Genomic DNA, 22,706 nt, shown 5'->3' with positions numbered 1-22,706 from the left:
GCCCATGTGACACCCCTCCTGCGCGAGCTGCACTGGCTCCCAGTGGTCTTCTGGGTGCGATTCAAGGTGTTGGTTACCACCTTTAAAGCGCTCCATGGCATAGGACCCAGGTACCTCCGAGACCGTCTTCTGCCCCCAATAGCCTCCCACCGACCAGTTCGCTCCCTCAGAGAGGGTCTCCTCAGGGTGCCATCGGCCAAGTTATGTCGGCTGGCGACACCCAGGGGGAGGGCCTTCTCTGTGGGAGCCCCAGCCCTGTGGAACGAACTGCCCCCGGAAATTCGTAAGATCTCCGACCTCCGGGTGTTTTGCTGCGCACTGAAGACCCTGTTGTTCCGCCAGGCCGGACTATCAACACAATAGTTTTAAATTGGGGTATTTAAATTTTTTGGGGTTTTAAATCTGAGCCAATTTATTTAATTATTTTAAATTTTACATTGTTGTTTTGTCTGTGTTTTTAAATAGGCTGTACACCGCCCTGAGTCCTTCGGGAGAAGGACGGTATAGAAATAAAATTATTATTATTATTATTATTATTATTATTATTATTATTATTATTATTATTATTATTATTATTATTATTATTATTATTATTATTCTAAACCATATTTAGGCTCAGAGTCATCATTTTAAACAATGAAAGATATCAGCCTTACATTATCAACGGAATGACCTTTTTTACATATTTATCAAATGACTTATGGAATATTAGTGATTAGCATTTAGCATTGATATTGTTCGATTGAGATCCTTATTTGATTAGACACTACAAGTTTTAGCAGAAACAACATATCCATACTGTTTCCAACCAAGAAATCACAGATCTAAAAGGGAAAATCAATTATGTGCAATATAGGTATTCTCCTATAGGTATGAGGAAAATATGAAGCCCAGAGCACTCAATATGTGATAACAAAAACTATTAATTTTTGGTGGCATAATTTTTTTTAAGACATTTTTTTGTAGGCACAAAGAACAAAATTGGTGAACTATTTCCACAGGGCAACACAGCTACATAAAAACCAAAACAAAACAAAAAAACCATAATAACGAAAACCTCCAGAAATAAAAAAGAAAATGTTTAGTGTCTATGGAGATGTTTAGTGTCTATGGAGATACTCAGTCATCCAGGTCATGGTTGTCCCAAAGGTTCTTTTTCAAGAGGCAACTGGACTTTCTGTTTTGTTTTTTTTAAGAGCTGAAGAAGCTTCTTGGATGAGAAGTGAAATGTCTTCAAAGAAAAACCAGAAAGCCCAGTTGCCTCTTGAAAAAGCACCTTTGGGACAGGCAATGTTTAGCTATGCCATATTCATAGCCCAATACTCTAGGAATGTAAAACATTACAAATGGTAAACCAAATGTAAAACCTATCTGGGCCACAGAAAAGCTATAGTGATCTGTTGCTACATTATGAATAAAGGCAAATATACATGTCCCAGGACAATGTTGCAAGATCAAATCTGAATTGGTCACCGGGACCAGATGTTTATTCTTCCGAGACTTGTGATGGAGCCCATCTTCAGGGAATTTCTCTTTACTGGAATATGTGCTTTTGGCTATTCTATCAGTTGTATTTATGTGGTACCTTCTTATTGGTTGATTGATGTGTTGATGACTGATGATTGGCTGTTGTTTCCTTGTACTGCCAAGCCCTTGGCTCCTAAACACCTGAATGGTGGTAAAACAGCACTCCTGCTGACTGACAAAGACTTGTTTCCCAGGCGTCAATCATTTCCCTGGCTGTCTTTGTACCTGCATGGCCAACAATCTTAGTAGTTGCAAAACTGAATGTATGTCTTTGTTCATTGCAATATGAGGCTACCAATAAGTTCAGATCTCCTTGTCTGACCGCTCGCTCGTGTTCTTGCAGTCTGGTGGTTAACTTCCTCCCCATCTACATAATCACAGGGGCAATCCATGCAGGGGATCTGGTAGATTACATTAGAAGTATCTCCTACCTCCAAGAGATCTTTGCAATGCATGATTTGTCCTCGTATGGTAGCCTCTGGGCGGTATGTGATGCCCACTTGCAGATCTTGAAAGCTACATTCTATTGCTTCTGAAATGTTTTTGATGTATGCAAGGGTGTGCCATATAGTTGGTCTTTTACCTTCTTTCTTCCTTTCTCTCCTTTGTGTGTTGCTCAGGCATCTTGTAATAAATGCTTGTGGGTACCCATTCTGCCTGAGTTGTTCATGTAGGTACCTTCAGTTGTTGTTTAGCTTGCTGGGTATTACAGTGGGTTTTCACCTTGCCATAATATATAGTGTTCTGATGCAGCTCTTTTTGTGTGACAGTGGAGGGTTACTGTCGAAACTAATAATTCAGGCAGAATGATCTTGCAACAAAATCTTTTCTCACAGAAGCCAGGGAACTGGCTTTAATAAGATTACAGTATAAAGCCATTTCTAACCAGCCATAATCTGATCGGTTGCAATGGAATTTTTAACTTACCCTTGGAAATGTGGTAAATCTGTCTAGTTCTTCCACAAAACAGAACATTTGCAAACTAATGGCTGACATTACAATTAATAGACTGGCAGTAAATACAACTAAACTCCCAAGCTTTTTTCCAGGTCCAAAAATCTTGTATACAAAATCTTCCAGGGCAGGAGAAATCTTGATAAGTCGAACAACTCTAAGCACCTGCAGAGAGAAAGGAAACATTTTTTTTATTGATGTAGCTGTAGGTTGACAAATGAAACAAATAGGTTCTTTTTCTAGTGACACCTATGGCATATAACTTGAAAAATATACAGTCGATGGAATCGTTACTACGGTGTTAGGGATGTCCAAAGAAGTTTGCTCTGCTGTTTTTCACTTCACTGGAATTCTTGAGAGTGACAACTGGACTTTGAAACAATTTTACTACGCTTCCAAAGATTGTGTCCACTTTATTGCTTGGGGAAGGGATATTCTGTTCATACTATTAGGCTTTCCAAATCACCTAATTTAAACACTTTCCTAAGTCATAAGATATACATCCATTAAATGTATTATTTTATATAATTTCAAGCTGATGGCCAAACTTTCAGCATTTCCATATTCATAAAACTGAAATTTATGGTGAATTGTAGTTCATTTCTCTCTTTCTTTGAGTTGTGTCTAAATATTATAGCTTAAAATCAATACAAACATGAAAGAAGGAACACCAAATTAAATAGCCAATAGTAACTTCCAGAAACAGACAGCAATTTCTACAAAAATCTAGGTCAGAGCTGTATATTAAACTGAAATATTTCAAAAGTTATTATTACAAGAGGACTCTTAGTTTTTTCTGCAATTCCATCTTGATTCTAACTTGAAAGCTAAAGAGTTTGCAGGGTGGGACAATTTAATGTTTTCATCTTAAATTCCCTTCAGCCTTACTCAGCATAATCAATCAATCAATCAATCAATCAATCAATCAATCAATAGTCTAACATTCAGAGGACATCAGGTTGTCTATCCCTGAATATCAGTCATACTGAAATCTCTTCTAATTCCAGTATGTCTGTCTGTCTGTCTTTTGTGACTGGATCACTTACATTATCATTGGCTTTGAAGGAGTAGAGGGTATGCCTACAGTATATCTGGCAATATCAGAGTAAGTAGAGCAGGTGGGGCCAAACATTCACTTTTTTTTTTTTTTAAAAAGAAACTAATAGAAAAATACATTACATATGGGAGATTCGGGAAAGGTTTACAATAGGAATGAAAAAATTCCTCTTAAAACATTCCTAAATCCCAACCCTTATCAAAGAAAAGAAGCTCTGTTGTTCCCCACTCTGAGAAAGTGAGGTATATAAAGGGATAATCTGCAGCCTGAAAATAATATCTCCATTTCACACTAAGTATCATGCCTCGTAAGCTAATTGACTTTTAATCAGTCACTCACTCAATATATGTGTATATATTTTAATCAAAATAGATGAAACTATCCAGTTTTTATTTAAATGTTAAAAACAAGTTACTTGTTTCATGCTTGACTAATGTTCTGCTAAATGTTTTATTGTGGGTGCTTCCATCCATACTTACATTACCTTAATTGACATTTAAGTATCCAATTAATCTTTCCAGAAACCATCTTACAAGCCCATTTGTTTTCATCAAGAGAGAAACAGGACAGACTTCAAACAGTATCCTTTACAAGTCCATATTTTTATTTGAGCATGGTTTGAATTTTTTTTTGAGGTTTAGAAGCAGGAAACTATAACCATTTCCAGAGATTTCTCCCTCTCCAATATATGATAAATGTTTCTTATTCCATATATAAAATCGTATATGAGTGCATCAGAGAAAAGCTACACACTTATATATCAGTAATGTGAGATGATTGGCTCCTTCAATTTATACCGCATTATATAGAAAAAATGATTTTGTTTTGTTTTTGTGGTGTGTGTGTGTGTATGAATATATGAATATATGTATACATACACACACACACACACACACACATTTTATTAGGAAGGATAATCCCAACATTATTCAAAACATTGATGATGATCATTGTGAAGGGAAACAGTTGTTTCAACTACTTTATTTTGTGATTTTGGCTGCAATACAGGTAGTTCTCCACTTAAGACCACAATCAGAACTGGAACCTCGATTGCTAAATGATGTGGTCATTAAGCGAGTCATTGCATGACCGTGTCTGATTTTACGACTTTTTTTGCCATGGCCATTAAGCAAATCGCTATGGTTTGTTAAGTGGCTTCACCCACTGATTTTCCTTGTCAGGAGTCATCTGGAAAAATGGCAATCATGTGAACCAAGGACTTGTCTTCCATTGTAAATAAATGCCAGTTACCAAGCAACCAGATTGCAATCATGTGACTGTGGAACCTTGTAATGTTTGTTAAGCGTGAAGCCTGTTCATAAGTCACTTTTTTCAGAACCACCACAAATTTGAATGGCTGCTAAACAACTGTTTGTAAATTAAGGACGTTCTGTAATTATTTCTGATGTATTTATATTTCCATTCCCCTTGTTCTTCTATCATCCATAGACTTTTGAATATCCATAGGCTACTAGATAGCCTATCCATTGAATTAATTTGGCTCTTCTGTTCATCTTTAAAACTATTTCTTTCCAATAAGCCTTCAATTTTCTATAATTAAAATGTTAAAATTTTAATCAAATCTAGATCTAACAGTCATCCATCAAGGGCAAGCTTGGATCTTCATTTGCATTTGCAGGGAAGATTTATGGCTATATATTTGCTTGTGTATGTGTGTGTGTAATTACAGTTTAAAATCTATCTGTGGGCTTTTGGGAAATGATGTTGGCCACAATGGACAGAAGGGGATAACTCATGTAGCAAAGGCAATGCATTTTTCAAAGTCCTCCATCTATCATTTGAGGATAGAAAGCCTAGACTGCAGAAGGTAACTTAAAATTGTCAACATGCTGATACTTTGCTTAAAAATCCTATGTAACTTTACACAGGAGAATTTAATAAAGATGACTGTGAAGCAAATATTAGAAGATATGCGCTCTTCATTTTGTAGTGTCCTAAGATCTATATTTTGACTGGTTTGAGAATACAGCACTTTCAGCCACTGATTTATGAAAAGTTCTTGATTTTCAAATCTTAAACAGTCATTTTAAAGATTACACCTTTAAAGGTTGTGGTGAAGCTTAAAATAAAATACTGAATGGATTATAAATTATTTAAAAACTTATGTCTTAAATCAGAATATCTATTTAAATCTAAGGATCATAATAGATGATTATGTTCCTGATCCAGTTGTGGTTTTTTGATTCATCACCCCTGGCTAGAAAGGTGAGCCCCTCTGCAGAGGGCCCACCAGAAGGAAATCAGCAAGATAGGGCAATTATCTTAATTAAAGCCTTACAAATCCCACAAGGCAGGTTGGTCATCTGAGAAGTGGGACCGAAAGAACTGATCATCATCAGCTCCTTCAGAAGTGAGTGCTACAAATGTGGGGTCACCTGGGACTGCTTCTGGTCCTTTTGCAATAGGGAAGTCCATGTCCAGAAAAACGACCCAGATGAACAAAATGGACTCTGCCACCGACACCAAGTGGTACAAGGAACAAAATGGCTGAGGGGAGTTGAACATAATGATTGGAATTCCCAGAGACACCTGGACAAAACAACAAATCCTTCAACCAGTGATGGCGCTACTGTAGTTCTAGATCAGCAAGGGTTAGGAAAGAAATTACAGCCTGCTTCTGGATTGGCAGCCTTCAGCTAACAGGAGATGTCAAAGTGTGGTGGGTAACCCATCCAAACCATCCAGCCAGTAACCCAGAGAGCATGAGCCAGGCCATGCCTCCTGATAGAACTTCAGCTCCATGAGAAGAAACATCTGCCTCTTCAACCTAAGTGTGGGGTCAGAGTACTTTTCCACCCTGAGGGACTTCATGGACTCTGTGTACTCAGGTCAGCACTTCCCATTCGGGAACCAGTTACAGAAAGCCTGAGAATCTTTTCTGGGAAGCAGCCTGTAACACGTTGGGAAGAAGAATACGAAACTTGGATGGAACAAGACATGCAGGCAGTGGAAGAATGAGAAGTTTCAGAAGCTCAAGAGGAACAGAAAAAGAAATGTTATTTAATGATTGTAATTATTGGCTTTTAGGTTAGATTATATTTTTGCTTAGCTATCTGAAAAGCTATGGTTGAACTTTCAAGTGAGATTGAAAAGTGGCATATAAATTTTACAGTGCTTTGGATTCAATTATAAAAAAGTGTATTGCCACAACAAATACAATAATTCAATAAAGAGCCTTGGTAGTACAAGGGTTTAAGGCACCCTGTTATTAAAGCTGCTTAAGACCAGCTGCCTGCAATTACTGCAGGGTTCGAATCTCGCCAAGGCTCAAGGTTGACTCAGCCTTCCATCCTTTCTAAGGTAGGTGAAATGAGGACCCAGTTTGTGGGGGCAATAAGCTGACTTTGTATAAATATACAAAAGGATGAAGGCTATTGCTGAGCACATTGTAAGCCGCCCTGAGTCTTCGGAGAAGGGCGGCATATAAATCAAATTAAAAAAAAAAAAAAAAAATCTACTCGACAGGTGACAGGTGAGCATCATGCTGAAAATGAAAATAATAAAGCCACAAAATAAATTAATAAACATCAATGATATCTGACACTTTTCGGAGTGATTTCAAATAATATTTTCCTCTGATATACTGAAGTGGAAATTAGCATTCTACCTGAAAGTATGTAAACTGTGAATGGTAGAGGACTGGATAAATGTGAAGAGTAGTTCCAATAACCAGCAGCAGTTCAAATTTATGAAGAGATGAACTGATGTATCCAGTAAATCCCAGGCACCAGATCTTTAGGAGAGCTTCCAGATCAAAGAGGACTGTAAAGGCCACCTGTGAGAAGAGAAAAGGACAAAAAGAGCCTAAGCAGAATTTCTTAGAATTACTATATGTCAGTAATCATGTAGCATGAGAAATTTCGTGCTCATGGGCATACTAACTTTCCCAAGAAAAAGACCTCAGATTCAGATCAAATCTCTGAAACAAGGAAAAAGAAATATCTGCAAAGACTGTGCTTTGCATTGCAGCAAGTGGTAAATTGGCTGGGATGTATCTGCTTATCAAAAGCTGAGTAGTTGCAGCAAGAGAGTATTTCCCTTATTCCTGAAAATATTCATGCCTAGCTGTCAATTGCTCAGAATTTCAGAGCAGAAGAAAAATATCTGCTACAGAGTTACCAATATCTGTCTTAAAACAAGGCATATTGTAAGTGAAATTTCTTTGTCCTGTGTACTTTCCCTTTTTGAAAGTTGCTTGACAGATTTTTGTCAACAGTAACATAAACATATATACCTAATGCAAAATATTTTCTTGAATGAAATATCAACATCTAAACAACACAAACCAATGTTGACCCTCCCTACACTCTTAAATACATACAATGTGGTGTATCCATATATGTGGCATTTGATGTTAATGGATATGCTTTGAACATTAATATTGAAGAAGATTAATGAGAATACTGTGGACAGCTAAGAAAACAAATTGATAGATTATCCAACAAATCAACCCAAAGTTATCAGTCAAGACACAAATGACCAGGTTTAAATTATCCTATTTTAGATACATTATGCAAAAACCAGGAGAAAGCGCTAATGTTGGAAAAGGTAGAAGGAAAGAGAAGAAAAGGATAACCAGCAGCAAAGAGTCTTGAAAGGTTAGGGATAGATCATCATTCTATGTGGCCATTAGAAGTCAAAAATAACTTGATGGCAAATAATCAAATCAATATCAATTAAAAACGTTTATGGTTGCATATAAAGTTAAAAAGTAACTTGAAACAACCATCCCAGCCCCATCATCATTGTCCATCATAATTTAAATCATATTAAATCAGTCTTATCTTGGTCAAGGCATCTGCAATAATGTTGATTTGTTTTCACAGAACATAGAATAATAGAGTTGGAAGAGGCCTCAGAGGTCTTCTAGTCCAGCCCCTTGCTTGAACAGGAGACTCTGTATCATTTCAGACAAATGGGTGTCCAGTCTTTTTTAAAAGCCTCCAGTGATGGAGCACCCACAACTTCTGAAGGCAACTTGGTTAATTCCAATTAACCAATTCCATTGGTTAATTGCTCCCACAGTTAAGAAATTTCTTTGGTTCAATAAGAATCAATAATGAAAGGAAAACTCACCTCTGCAAGGTAGAACTCGTCATATTGGCTCTTGAAAGTTTCTCCCTTGTAATAATTGCTAGCAGCAACAATGACATCCACGGCTACCATGCTCAGAATGAACATATGGAAAATTGAGGACCTCATCATTTTCTGCAAAGTTAAAATATAGATGTGCTGAGAAATGTTTATCTTGGGGAAAAAAGAGATGATTTTATTCTCTGAAAACTGTAGCAGCCAGAAGCATTGCATCTGATTTTTTTTAAAAAAATGCCGTTTATTCATAAGTTATAAATAGAATGTTTAATATTTACAAATGTATAAAAACAATTAAATATACAGATACATAGTATCTTTAGTCTTGGTGCATTGCTTTCCACACACACAGAAACCTGGGTGTTATTCTGATTTTCTTTGTTGTAGTTTTCATCTACTTTTGCTTACCACTAAATATATTGTGTCTTTCTAATATATTTCAGGTTTTTCTGCTTCTGCCCTTTTTGTAGGTAGGAATTATGAATTAATGAACCAGAAACGGATTATATGACATAGTAAAGTAAAAGATCTCTTTCAAGACAAGCTCAGCTCTTAATGAGTTCATCAATATATCCATGCTGCTTTCTTGGAAACAATACCAAAATGATTTTCTACTGCCTTTACCTGAGATTTTACATATATACTGAGATTTTGCATATCTATCTATATCTGTACCTATATAGATAGATATAAATACATACACACACACACACACACACACACACACACACACATACACCCCTCCAACTGTAGCTTACAGTCTTCCACCCAAATATTAATACTAATAAGGGAAACAAACAAGCCACTCAGAATCGTTTGCTGAGATGGGCAGCTATAGAAATCAATATCAAATAAACAAACAAAAAACCCAAAACTGTTTTTATTTATGCAGGTTTTGACAAAAGATTTAAAAAAATCTATAAACTTTAAGATTTGAAAATACCGATAATACAAATATTAATCCTACAGCTGTTAATTGACCTGAATCAATGCACTGCAGGATGAAAGTCTCTTCACTGAAGGTTAAAGACTATAACTGGAGATATCAGTCATCCAGGTTGGGGTTGTCCCAAAAGTGTTTTTTCAAGAGGCAACTGGACTTTCTGGTTTTTCTTTGAAGATGTCTCACTTCTCCTTCAAGAAGCTTCTTCAGCTTCTTAATTCTTCAATTAAGAACAAGGCTGGAGGTGCTAATAGCAAACTAGAGGACCCTCATCATGTAAATACTGTGACTATATATTTATATCCCAATATCTGTAACTATATATCGAGGATCTACATAAATGATGCCATTGTGAATATTTTGTCATTTGCCTGCTCTGGTTCTTTAATCATTTTGGGACATTAAAAAAAGATGTCATTAGCTTCAACTTTTCAGACATCCTAAATTTAATGAATTCCTGTCCTTCCTGCTTTACACCACTTGCCAAATCAGTATTCCCCTGCTTTGTTGAATTGGGGCAGTAACTCCAGATTTCAGAGTAAACAAACAAACAAACAAACAACCTCCCCCCCCCCCAAGTAGACATCAAAGTTTAATTTTCTTTGTGGCCAGATTGGACTAATAAAGTGGCATTTCCCCTCCCACCCCCATGATAGAACCTTTGACTGAAATTGTCAAGGCCTTCAAATAACTTCTTTAACACCATAAGGGATAAGATGAAAGCAATATTAACATGTAAATGCCAGGGAACTGTATGAAAAAAAAAATATTCAGCATAATAAAACTGAGCCCAATATCAGCTGCACTAATTTCCAGTATTTATTTTAGCTTTGCTAATCACCTAGAGAAAAAAAAAAGTTGCAATCATTGACATACTTACATCAAATAAATCGTTAATGCAATCAGTGTGGACTTACCCACATGCAGTTTCTTTATATTAGGAGAAATCATTAATTGAAAGCAGGGTGGGATTGTTTCCTGCCCAAAGGATATTTGGACAGCTGATTAAATATGCTGCATCCTTAAAAGTAAACTTCAAATTATAAAAAGCTATTTTTAATCATTAAAATGCTTTTGGAAATAAATAAAGGGTTATGCAGTGTGATCAGACTAAAAAATCATTAATATTCAAGTTTTAATTTAAGCAGAAAGTGCAGGTAAAGCAACACATAAATGTGTGGGAACCATGATTTCAATTTTAAGCACAGCTGGAAAGAATGAGAGCGTTGGATCTAAACCATGGCCTGAATAATTTCTCTATGAAATAAATGAGAAACAGTGCTTGGATTATTAGGGGAAATATATCTACTGTCTTCCGGTATCAATACTAGATGTAGATGATGATAACGAATAACAGCTTTTAAATACATTTGATGACCGAGTTCATCGGTCTTCCTGAGGCTTCCTGAGTCATTAAAACACACGAGTAGTCCCAGAAACCTCTTTTATTGCAACAGCTGTAAATTATGTTCATTCACAGCTGAGTCCCAATTACTTGCAAAAAGTCCTTTGGGAGAAGTCATTTGGGATAATCACCAACCTTTATCTCCCTTGACACTCTGCCAAAGACTTACTTGGCAAAGCCACACAGATTCCAGAATCAAACAGAGATGCCGACTGGGAACAGAATTAACAACATTGCTTCCCTGCAAAGTGCACACATGCCTTTGTTCCTCTTTTAAGACTTATGGGAGGGGCCAATCATCTCCAGGCCTTAATCCTGAGTCGTCCCTTTTGTTTTAATTGTTCGTGCCTTCTGGCAGTTCTGCGTATGCACGCACTAGGAACAGGTTCTCCTGTTCCTCTGCCTCTCTGGTGTCTGACTCTGGAGGGTCTGGAGTCCATGCATCACTTCCAGATGGCCCTGTCCCCATCTCTGCCTCTGACGCAGAGCCCTGGTCCGGGCCTTCCCCAGACTCCAGGACTGGCCCATGTTCCTCCCCAGCCTCCTCACTGTCCAACTCCACTGCCAGCTCCGCAGGCTGCTGGCGGACCACAACAGCTTGCACAAGTTCTGTTGAGAAGCATGACAGCAATGGCTGCATCAGAGTCTATTAATTAGATTCTGATTAAATAATTAAATAGCTCACTAATTAAATAGCAGGTTCCATTTTGTTAAAAAAAGGTAAAATGCTACAAAAAAGTACTACAATTAATAATAGAAATGTTGGATACAGCATAGTAAAGGAATTCACTGGCTCCTAACAATCATTTTTTTTGTGATTATTGTGTCTGTTTCAAAAAACAATGGACATGGAATGAGTGTAAATGCTGGTTGCACACACAACCAATATGACTGCAAATAAGAAAATGGCAACTTCTGGAGCAATCTAATTCAGTTTTGTTTGTAAGTGTGGTGAAGTTCATGGCTTCATGAAAGCATCATAAATTAGATTCAGCATAGACTAATTTGCCTTCATGAACCCAGTTTCTATGCATTTATTTTAAAGCAAACAAACCACAAACAAGCATGGATAAAGTTGGACAAGTTTGGATAAAGCTGAAAAAAGTATCAGTGAGAATCTAATTTTTTTTTTAATATAGGTAGTCCTCAACTTATAACAGTTCATTGAGTGATCATTTGAAGTTACAACAGCATTGAAAAAAATGACTTACAACTATTTTTCACACTTACAATCACTGCAGCACCTCCATAGTCCCATGATCAAAATTCAAATGCTTGGCAACTGGCTCATATTTATGACAGTTGCAGTGTTCTGGGGTCATGTGATCACCTTTTGTTACCTTCTGACAAGCAAAGCCAATGGGGAAACTGTGTTATTAACTTTTGCAATGATACTCTTAACTGTAGTGATGGGCTGTCTGCTAAAATAAAGCAAGGTCATGCACACACTTGAAAGTAAATCAGGAAGCCTGTAATTGTGGAGTCTGTCTGACAAGAAAAAAGACTGCTTATTCACAAGAAATATGCATGTGTAAAATTCTAGGTAGTTAGAAAGCTGATAAAAGTAACCAAGAGTTAGGCAATTTGCAGACCTCAGCTGAAAGTTAGGAATAGAGATGGCCTGCAGCAAATAAAATGTGTATTAGATAACTCCTGGGGCATTCATTAGCCAAGGCCTGGGAATGGGGACAGCTAGAGACCAATAGAACAAATTGTAGAATTATTACTAAAATTTTTATTAGATATTTCTTATCCCGCCTTGTCCCACCTTCTTCTTTAGTGAAAATGTATAAAGCTTTCTTAATCCTTGGTTCTTGGCATTTTGGCCAGGAGCCCTTTTCCTTGGAGTACTCCAATAAAAAGCAATAAAAAAACCTGCACCTGGCAAAACTATACTCGAGATGCCTTTTCTTGAGACGTTCTTGAGAAGAATGGAAACATACAGAAGAGGCCTTCATCCTGCAGTGGATAGACAAATGACTAGAATGATGATGATAGAATAATATTGTTTCAATTCTGAAGTAATCCCTAGAATTTGCTGTCTCTTCATCTCCTTCAAAAAGTTATTTGTCAGCAATAACATGTTGTAGAAGAAAATACCCGAAGGCTGTTGATGTGAATTTTCCTTTCTTATGGATTACGCCTCTGGGATTTTAGGAGAGCAAAAGTCCACATCTGCATTGTAGGGAGATTTTTAAAAAAAGGAATGCCGAAGGCAGTGTTGGTGTTTGTGGGAGAAAGAAGTGTGTGATGGAAGGCTACAGCAGCAAGTTGTATGTGGGCGAAGTGGAGTGAACGAAGAGATATGGAAGCTACTACACTTGAGAAGGGAGTGACAGAGTCTTCAAGCCTCCAAAGACTTAGCCAGCAGGCCACAAGTAATTATCTTCTCTCTCCTATGAACTGAATAGGTCTTAGAGCCAGAGGAGTAACTCAGTAAAAAGGGAACAATTACCAGGTGACTTCAGCTGCATCTACTGAAGTATAAGGGCTGGAAAGTACAGGGTCATACAGGGCTAAGTGTAAAGTAAAATGACATTAAAGCCTGAGTAAAAGGAATAAAGTTTCCAGTCCTTAAGCATGAGGGCTAGGAAAAGAATTGTGGTTATACTGCTTTATTGTTAAAACAAGATGGGGAGTTCAGAAAAAAATACCGAATAAAAGGGAAACTTGTACAGTTGTTAAGTAAGTACTGTTACTTTTCACTTATAGTTGCAAGTGTCATATAGTCTCACATATTCTTAAGCATACATTAGCTGTATGCTAGGTTTAACAAAAAAATATAATTGTGTGTGTGTGTATGTATGTATGTATGATAAACTGACATTATGTAAATAAGAAAGCATTCAGCCTCCTGGATTGTGCTGGGTACCATATTTAACTGAAACCCTCAAATGAAGGAGGATAAATTACTCCTGTGGTGAAAATGTATATACAATGAAACGATTAACCATCAAAGCATCCACCATTGTGGGTGAGGGGTCCTTGGTGCTCTCTCTCTCTCTTGCTTGTTTTCTTGCAGATGTTTCATTACTCAAATGATCAGTGGCATTGATGATATACACCTACAGTAGTTTGAGTAATGAAATATCTGCAAAAAAACAACCAAGCTCGGAGAGCACCAAAGACCCTCATTTCAACTGTAAATTACAAATATTCTCCTTTGTTGGAATCATTGTGGGTCTTGCCTAGTAAACATTCTTCTTTAATCCACAATATTTACATGGATGACATCAAAGTGCTCAAAAAACTAGAAAATTTACACTTGACAGCCATCTATTACTAGAAGCCATTTACTGAACTCCATAACCCATAACAAAGAACCAGGAGCATTAGCCATCCCCAATGATTCATATCCCAGGCAGATCTGGCCATTAGCACTGTGTGGCAACTAAATTTTGGCTTCCATAGAGAGATGAATAATATCAAGAGTTCGCTAAAGGAGATGCTGTTTTTGTATGTCCTGAGGAGAAGAAGTTGAACAATGCGCTTCCCTGTGCTTCAGAAAACAAAAAGGACCCAGATTGTGGGGGCAATAAGCTGACTTTATATAAATATACAAAAGTATGAAAGCTATTGCTCAGCGCATTGTAGGCCGCCCTGAGTCTCCGGAGAAGGGCGGCATATAAATTAAAAAAGAAAAAAAAAAGAAAAAAGAAAAAGTGGTACTGGACTCAGCTATCCTGCTGGGAGCGTCTTTTGGATATCAATTGCTTATGATTTTAAGAATTTTATAAGAACTAGTCAATTTCAGAGATCTTTTCTGTGGAGGGAACACAGAGGTAAGATTATTGCTAGGGATAATAATCCTGGTTCAAATATTTGCACTGCCTTTGGCAATTGGATCTCTTGTGGCCAAATGTTTAATATAATGCTAATCTTATATTTTATTTTATACCTCTATCCATTATTTACACAACACACTGCTAACTTTATGCAGCTTAGTTCATTGCTTGCAACTGAAACAAAAAGATGGCATTAGATGAGGCAAGCAAAATTACGCTGTTCTCTAATCCATTTTCCCACTCTACTATTCCAGAATACGTAAACGATCAGCTCAACTGATGAAACATTTAGGCACAAGAATGATGATGAGAGCACTAAGAGTCAATAGTGCTGAGAATGAAGACCAGTTGAGAAGATAAATACCTAGAGAAAGTAACACATCAATAGCAACTTTATTTAAAAAATATAGCCTTTGTCTAACTTAAGGGGCCATTGTCTTGGCCACTTCACCTTATACTTATCACATGTTATAACCAGTCAATCATGGTATGTATTCAATGGTGTATGTACATTCTAATTTGCATAGTTCCATCTAGAGGGCTTGGCGCATCCCTATCTCATTTTAGGCTTTTGCTTTGGTCATTTCCAGTTTGCTGTAATAAACAATGTGTGCTTCAGTAAAAGAGTGTATTCTGATCCATGTTATTGTAAGGAGAAATTTAGGGGGGAAATTCTATAACACAACCTCAGTTACCAAAGTCTGTATCTCTCCTCTATGATCCTAGCTGGATAATGGAAGAAACTATTGTTCAGTCCTATGTTACTCAAGAATAGGTAAGTACTTTGATGGTTTGAAAATCAATAGTTCATATTTGCATTAAACAAAGTGAATCATTGGCCTGGTAAGACTGTTTCCCAAATTTTGCCATTTTATCACTTTAAAAAAATGCTTAATTACTCTAACATTTTGTAAAAATCAGGACAAACTCTGCATATAAAACAGGGAATACTTTGAGATAATCAAATGCAACAACAGTAGCAAGAAAATGATTAATTTGTATTAGAAGATTCTGTGAAGTGAGATTCACAGTCTATCTCAAGCAGAACAGCTGCTGTGCAAATAAATAAGCAGAAGATGATAGATATTCTGATCTCCACATCACTGACAGAATCTAAAATAAACAGAAGGTGGCTGCCTGGGAGAGTGCGGCCACCGGGGCTTTGGACCGCGTCGTGCCTTTGTAGCCTCTGACCCGATGCCAACCTCAATTGGCTCCTTGGTTCTCTGAGGAGCTGAGAGAGATGAAGCGTCGGAAAAGACGCCTAGAGAGCATTTGGAGGACTAGTCAATCCGATTCCGACCAGACACTGGTGAGGTCTTATATCAAAACCTACCTAGTGGCGATAAAAGCGGCAAAATCTAACTATTTTTCAGCTCTTATCGTATCTGCAGAGAACCGCCCAGCCGCTCTATTTAGGGTGGCCCACTCCCTTCTTTGGGGGGGGGGGAGTGTGGGAAGATCCCTTGCAGGGTCGAGCTGAGGATTTTGTGCAATTCCTGCATGATAAAGTTGCTCGGATTCGGGAAAGCTTGGACTCCGACTGGGTGAGTCCGGGGCAGGAGACGAGGGTAGGTCTTGAGAACATTATCTGGGAGGAGTTTGATCCTGTGGCTCCCAAGGATGTGGACAGGGTTCTGGGTAAGATTAGTGCCAACACATGTTTATTGGACCCGTGTCCCTCCTGGCTGGTACTGGCCTCCCGGGAGGTTACACGAGGCTGGCTCCAGGGGATTATAAGTGCTTCTCTGAGTGAAGGTGCCTTTCCCGCTGCCTTGAAAGAGGCGGTGGTGAGGCCCCTCCTCAAGAAGCCTTCCCTGACCCAGCTGAATTAGCCAACTACCGTCTGGTCTCCAACCTTCGTTTTGTGGCGAAGGTTGTTGAGAGTGTGGTGGCACGACAACTGCCAGGCACCTGGATGAAGCTATCTATCTGGACCCATACCAGTCAGGCTTCAGGCAGGGGTACAGCACAGAAACGGCATTGTTCGTGTTGGTGGATGATCTCTGGAGGGCTCGGGACAGGGGTTGTTCCTCTGTCCTGGTCTTGTTAGATCTCTCAGCGGCTTTTGATACCATCGACCATGGTATCATGCTGCAGCGGTTGAGGGGGTTAGGAATAGGGGGCACCGTTTTGCCGTGGTTCTCCTCCTTCCTCTCCGACTGCTCGCAGTTCGTGTTGGCAGGGGGCAGAGGTCGACTTCGAGGCGCCTCGCATGGGGAGTGCCACAAGGGTCGGTCCTCTCGCCCCTTCTGTTCAACATTTATGTGAAGCTGCTGGGTGAGATCATCTGTGGTTTTGGGGTGAGAGTCCACTTGTACGCTGATGATACTCAGCTGTACATCTTCACCCCAGACCACCCCAATGATGCCCTTGATATGATGTCTCGCTGCCTGGAGGTCGTGTGGGTCTGGATGGGGAGAAATAGGCTCAGACTCAACCCCTCCAAGACTGAGTGGCTGTGGTTCCCGGCGTCATGATATAGTCAGCTGGTGCCATCGCTGACTATTGGGGGTGAGTCTTTACCCCCCACAGAGAGGGCTCGCAATCTGGGCGTCCTCCTGGACACACGGCTGTTTTAGAAGAACATATGACGGCCGTGGCCAGGGGGGCTTTTTATCAGGTTCACCTGATTCACCAGTTGCAGCCCTTCCTGGATCGTGACGCCTTGCACACAGTCACTCACACCCTTGTCACCTCCCAACTGGACTACTGTAATGCTCTCTACATGGCGCTCCCCTTGAAAAGCACCTGGAAGCTCCAACTGGTCCAGAATGCGGCTGCGCAGGTGGTTATGGGTGCAACTCGTTGTGCCCACGTGACACCCCTCCTGCGCAAGCTGCACTGGCTCCCAGTGGTCTTCCGGGTGCAATTCAAGGTGTTGGTTACCACCTTTAAAGCGCTCCATGGCATTGGACCTGGGTACCTTCGAGACCGTCTTCTGCCACCAGTAGCCTCCCACCGGCCAGTCTGCTCCCACAGAGAGGGTCTCCTCAGGGTACCATCAGCCAAATTATGTTGGCTGGTGACACCCAGGGGGAGGGCCTTCTCTGTGGGAGCCCCTGCCCTTTGGAATGAACTGCCCCCAGAAATGCGTAGGATCTCCGATCTCCGTGTATTTTGCTGTGCCCTCAAAACCTTGTTGTTCCACCAGGCCGGGCTATTAATGTAAAGATTTTAATTGGTTTTAAATATGAGATTTTAAATTTGGAGGTTTTATAATTGAGCCAATTATTTAATAATTTTAATTATTTTTAAATTTTGTCTGTCTTTGTGCTTTTAATCAGGCTGTACACCATGCTGAGTCCTTCGGGAGAAGGGCGGTATAGAAATAAAATAAATAAATAAATAAATAAATAAATAAATAAATAAATAAATAAATAAATAAATAAAATCCCTTGCTAATTGTAACTACTTTCTTTTGAAATATAGAATAATAGGAGATTTCCTCCCTAGATGGCTGCTGTAAGGTAAGGGTTTGGTTTTTTCCTCTTACCAACGATCTCCTGATTTTACTGCTAAAGCTGCTTCTTTGGCAATGTTGCTCTCTGGTTTCGAATGGAAGCACTTCGGAGTGATCCAAGACAACTTTCGGATGATTGTAGACCCAGGAAGGATCTTGAGGATTCCAATACCCTCTGGAAGCAATTGAAAAGTCACTGGACATATCCACCTTCCTATCAAGCAGTTTCGTTTTCTAAGCACATCGGAGAATTTTTTTTTTTTTATTTGATTTATATGCCGCCCTTCTCTGGAGACTCAGGGCGGCTTACAATGCGCTAAGCATTGTAAGTATTAAGTTCACTTTCTGAATTTATTGCTTTGATTTTTGCTTTAAAAGATGACTCTCAGTTGAAAGGGAAAGGGAAGAGAAATATTCCAGAATAAATCCTGTCCTGATCCCAGCATAAAATAGATTTAAATCACTTTCACACTAAGAGATGTTATACTTAATGCTATTTAGGTTGAGTTGAATGAGCTAATGCTATGATACAATTGTCATGGCATGAGGTCTAAATCTATGTCACTGTAGCATTATAAAATATAATTCCACAGAGTAATACTAGAAAAAGATACAATTATTTGGATACAGTTGACCTATCCACAAAATCCGTAATCGGTGAGTTACTGCAGTATTGAATTTCAATTCTGCAGTCTGCCATCAGCATTCTGATTGGAAAGGGACTGAATATTTATATAGTAAGCTACTATTTTCTCTTCTGCGAAGGCAACTGTCTGTGACTCTTCCTTCACCAATTCATTGACCTCTTGATAGCAATTATTACATTAACCACTAAAGCATATTAGTCAATTACCAAGAAACTGCTGTGATAGGAAGAATGGATGGATTTATTTTACCATAATCTCCCAAGTATTTCCTGCTTATATTCATCAAGAGGGGCAGCTGAATGACCAGGAAGCCACTACCAGTATAGCAGAAGGAAACAGGAGAGATTTTGACTACAGGGTATTAACTGGTTGGTTTAAGTAACAAAAGCCACTTCCCATCAGATTATCAAGGAGGGCAGGGAAGAATCCTTCTCATCTCCCTTGGCTTTCTGAGTGCTGTAGTTAGGAAGATAAGAAAAGGAAAAATTTCTACTAACCTTAGTAGGGCATTGCTGTCAAACAGATTTGGAAGAAAATGGAAAGTTTTAGAAATTCCAATTTTGTTAATCAAAAGTTCAAAACTGCTACAAAGAACATTAACTGTGAATTGTAAAACAAAGATTTAGAAGCTAAATGTATTCTCCATTTAATATTAAATGCCTGCTTTTATTTATTTAGGATATACCACTTTAGGAAATGATGTTTCCAGCAAATTTTTAAAGTTAATCTTATATTTTAAAAAAAGATGAAGGAGGCTCATGAATCCTCACAGAATTCAAAGAAAGCAGGCGATGTTGTGGTATGGAGGCCAGAAATGGCAGATCAGAAGACAATGATTTCATCATTGTACTTACCTTTCCGCTATAATAATTCTCATTTCTGTTCTGCAGTTCCTTTGGGTCTGAATATAACAGGGTTGGAAGGGACATTGGAGGTCTGCTAGTCCAATCTCTTGCACAAGCAGAAGACTCTATATCAGTGATTGTAAACCTATGGCACGTGTGCCAAAGGTGGCACACAGAGTCCTCTCTGTGGGCACGCGTGGCATTGCCAGTTGCTCTTCTGCTCTTCTCAGCTGCTCTTTGTGGGTGCTAGAGTGCCAGAAAATGGCCTGAAAAATGGTTTGAAAACAGCCTGAAAAACAGCCAAAAAACAGCCAAAAACAGGCATGTGCACTGGCCAGCTGGTGTTTGAGTTTCTAGCTCTCCGGCACGCACACATGCATCTGCATGCACACACGTTCCAGTTTGGTGCCGAAAAGGTTCCCCATCACTGTTTTATATCATTCTGGACAAATGGCTGTCCAATCTCTTCTTAAAAATCTCCAGTAATGAAGTAGCCTGACTAGGTGGCTCAGTGGCTAAGACACTGAGCTTGTTGATCAGAAAGGTTGGCGGTTCGAATCCCTAGTACAGGTCTCCTGCGTGAGCCTAGGGGGTTGGACTAGATGACCTCCAAGATCCCTTCCAACTCTGTTACTGTTACAACTTCTGAAGGCAAACCGTTTCACTGGTTCATTGTTCTGTCAGTAAATTTCTCCTTAATTCTAGGTTGAATTGCATTTTGTTAGATGGAGACCAGTATTCAAGTCTGTCAAGATCCTTCTGGAATTTGAAACCATCTTCTGAGGTGTTTGGTGTTCCTGCCAGCTTGGTATCATCTGCAAATTTGATGAGCTCCCCGTCTATTCCCTCATCTAAATTGCTTATGAAGATATTGAAGAGTATTGGGCTTAAGACAGAACCTTGGGGTAACCCATTGCTTACTTCCCTCCAGGTAGATGTAGTGCCATTAAGGATTACTTGTTGAGTACGATTGTCCACCAGCACAATCGTACTCAATATATTTTTATAACTTACTAAGAAGTATGTTGTGGTCTACTTTGTCAAATGCCTTACTGAAATCCAAATATATAATATCCAGAGCATTTCACTGGTCCATTAATTTAGTCATTCTGTCAAAGAATGAAATAAGATTTATTTGACATGATCTTTGAAAAATCCATGTTGGCTTCTGGTTATAACTTTGCTTGCTTCTAGGTGTTTGTAGACCTGTTGCTTAATTATCTTTTCCAGGATCTTCCCAAGTATTGATGCAAGGCTCATTGGTCTGTATACATTTTTCCCTTTTTTGAAGATGGGAACAACATCAGCTCTTTTGCAGTTTTCTGGTAGTTCCTTGGTGCTCCAAGATCTTTGAAAGATATGGTTTGATGGTTCTGAGATCATGTCTGCCAGTTCCCTCAAACTCTGGGATGTAATCCATCAGGTCTTTGATTTTAACTTGTCTGGACAGATGTTTCTCTTACCAATTTCTTGCCTAATTTAATTTGTACTACCAGTCTGTCTTTTCCAGTTCTGTTTTTGGTAGGTTAGGCTATTTCTTCCTTTTATGTGAAGACAGATGCAAAGAATAAATTAAGCAGCTCTGCTTTCTCCCTGCTGCCCATCATTTCCTTGCCATCTTCTCCTATTAGTGGATGGACTGGGTTTTTTTTTTTACATAATGAAATAAACTTTTTATTATTATTTTTGACATTTGTTGCAAGTCTTAGTTCATTCTGAGCCTTAGCTTTCCTGACTTCATCTCTGCAGATTTGGGCTATATGCTGGTGTTTTGCCTTAGTTATGTGTCCTTTCCATTTGTTTATACTTATCCTTTTGGCCTTTCAGTTTATCAGAGAGTTCTTATGCAACCAGGCTGATTTCTTTTTGAATTTCTTATTTTTCTTTTCTTGTGGTATTGTGGTAGACTGGGCTTTTATAATTCTTGCTTGTGAAAGGCAGGTAACTTAAAATGAAGATTATTTTACAATCAATTTTATTCATGATTAACACTAGTGGTGATCTCAAAAATGGCATTAAAATTCCACAGTCTGATTTTAGATTATTTCAAGATCAACACTCTGTCTTGTGTAATATGATTTCATGGTTATGATGATAACGAGTCTTTCTCAAATAATACTGATCCCAATAGTTATGACAGGCTTTTACTTTGTTTAGTTGAGGATTAGAAGATAATCATTTGTATATAAATGAGATGGGGCCAGAACTATTTAATTGTTTATAAACAAATGTTTATCCAATCATCTTATTGTTTGGCTCTTCACAATCTGGACAGGAATGTCGTACAAAAAATATGAACACTCGTCACCTAGCAGGTGACTTTGTTTGTTGGCACAATTAATCACAAATGTAATTGAGCAAGTCTGTAGAATAGATTTAATTCCTTAGTTTCTGAGGGTTGAAGATGATGAAGCACTTACCGGTAAGTAGAAATAGAAATATGGCCTTTACCTTTTGGCTGTTCACCGCCCTGAGGTATCTAGATAGATACCATTCAATTTTTAAACTTCTGTTCCTGACAAAAATATTAGAGGGAGCACCACTTCATTTTTCCTGGTATAAATGTATCTAATAAAATTAAATTCAACACATTTTTAAAACAATTATATTGACCCAAATATATTTCATGCTATGCATTTAAATTCTTCAATGAGAAAGCTTTGTTTTGCATTTTTTCTGCAAAATTCTTAATTATAAATTTCAGTTAGAGGTCTAATTCCTGTGGGATAATTTTGAAGAGTATTGCACGATACAGTAATTTGCAGTAACTAAATAAATGCCCTTCTTAACATTTTAAATATCTATTCATTTTTAAATTTCACTCAAGATACTTTTCTTTTCCTAACAAATGTCAGAAGTAGCAAAATTATCTCATATCCAGCACCAAGAAAAACGTATGGCACCTTAAAGACTAACACATTTATTGTTAATTATTAAGGTGCCACATTGTCAGCAAATTGCATCTGAA

General features: G+C 38.4%; 1 protein-coding gene across 3 annotated transcripts in view; it reads right to left on the bottom strand.

Moving 5' to 3' along the window:
* NALCN (sodium leak channel, non-selective) overlaps positions 1–22,706 on the bottom strand; it is a 213,356-nt gene that overhangs the window by 66,067 nt on the left and 124,583 nt on the right. For all 3 annotated transcript variants that reach the window (XM_070942958.1, XM_070942959.1, XM_070942960.1), the window contains 3 exons: positions 8,636–8,767; positions 7,167–7,334; positions 2,455–2,646 (listed from right to left, as the gene is read on the bottom strand). In XM_070942958.1, the coding sequence (XP_070799059.1) occupies positions 2,455–2,646; positions 7,167–7,334; positions 8,636–8,767 (492 nt within the window). The remainder of the gene's footprint in view (positions 1–2,454; positions 2,647–7,166; positions 7,335–8,635; positions 8,768–22,706) is intronic.

The sequence above is a fragment of the Pituophis catenifer genome, unplaced genomic scaffold, assembly GCF_029215685.1.
Source record: "Pituophis catenifer annectens isolate HBS135680 unplaced genomic scaffold, rPitCat1.0.hap2 SCAF_4, whole genome shotgun sequence".
NCBI classification, from domain to species: domain Eukaryota; kingdom Metazoa; phylum Chordata; class Lepidosauria; order Squamata; family Colubridae; genus Pituophis; species Pituophis catenifer.
This window is presented reverse-complemented; position numbering and strand designations above follow the sequence as displayed.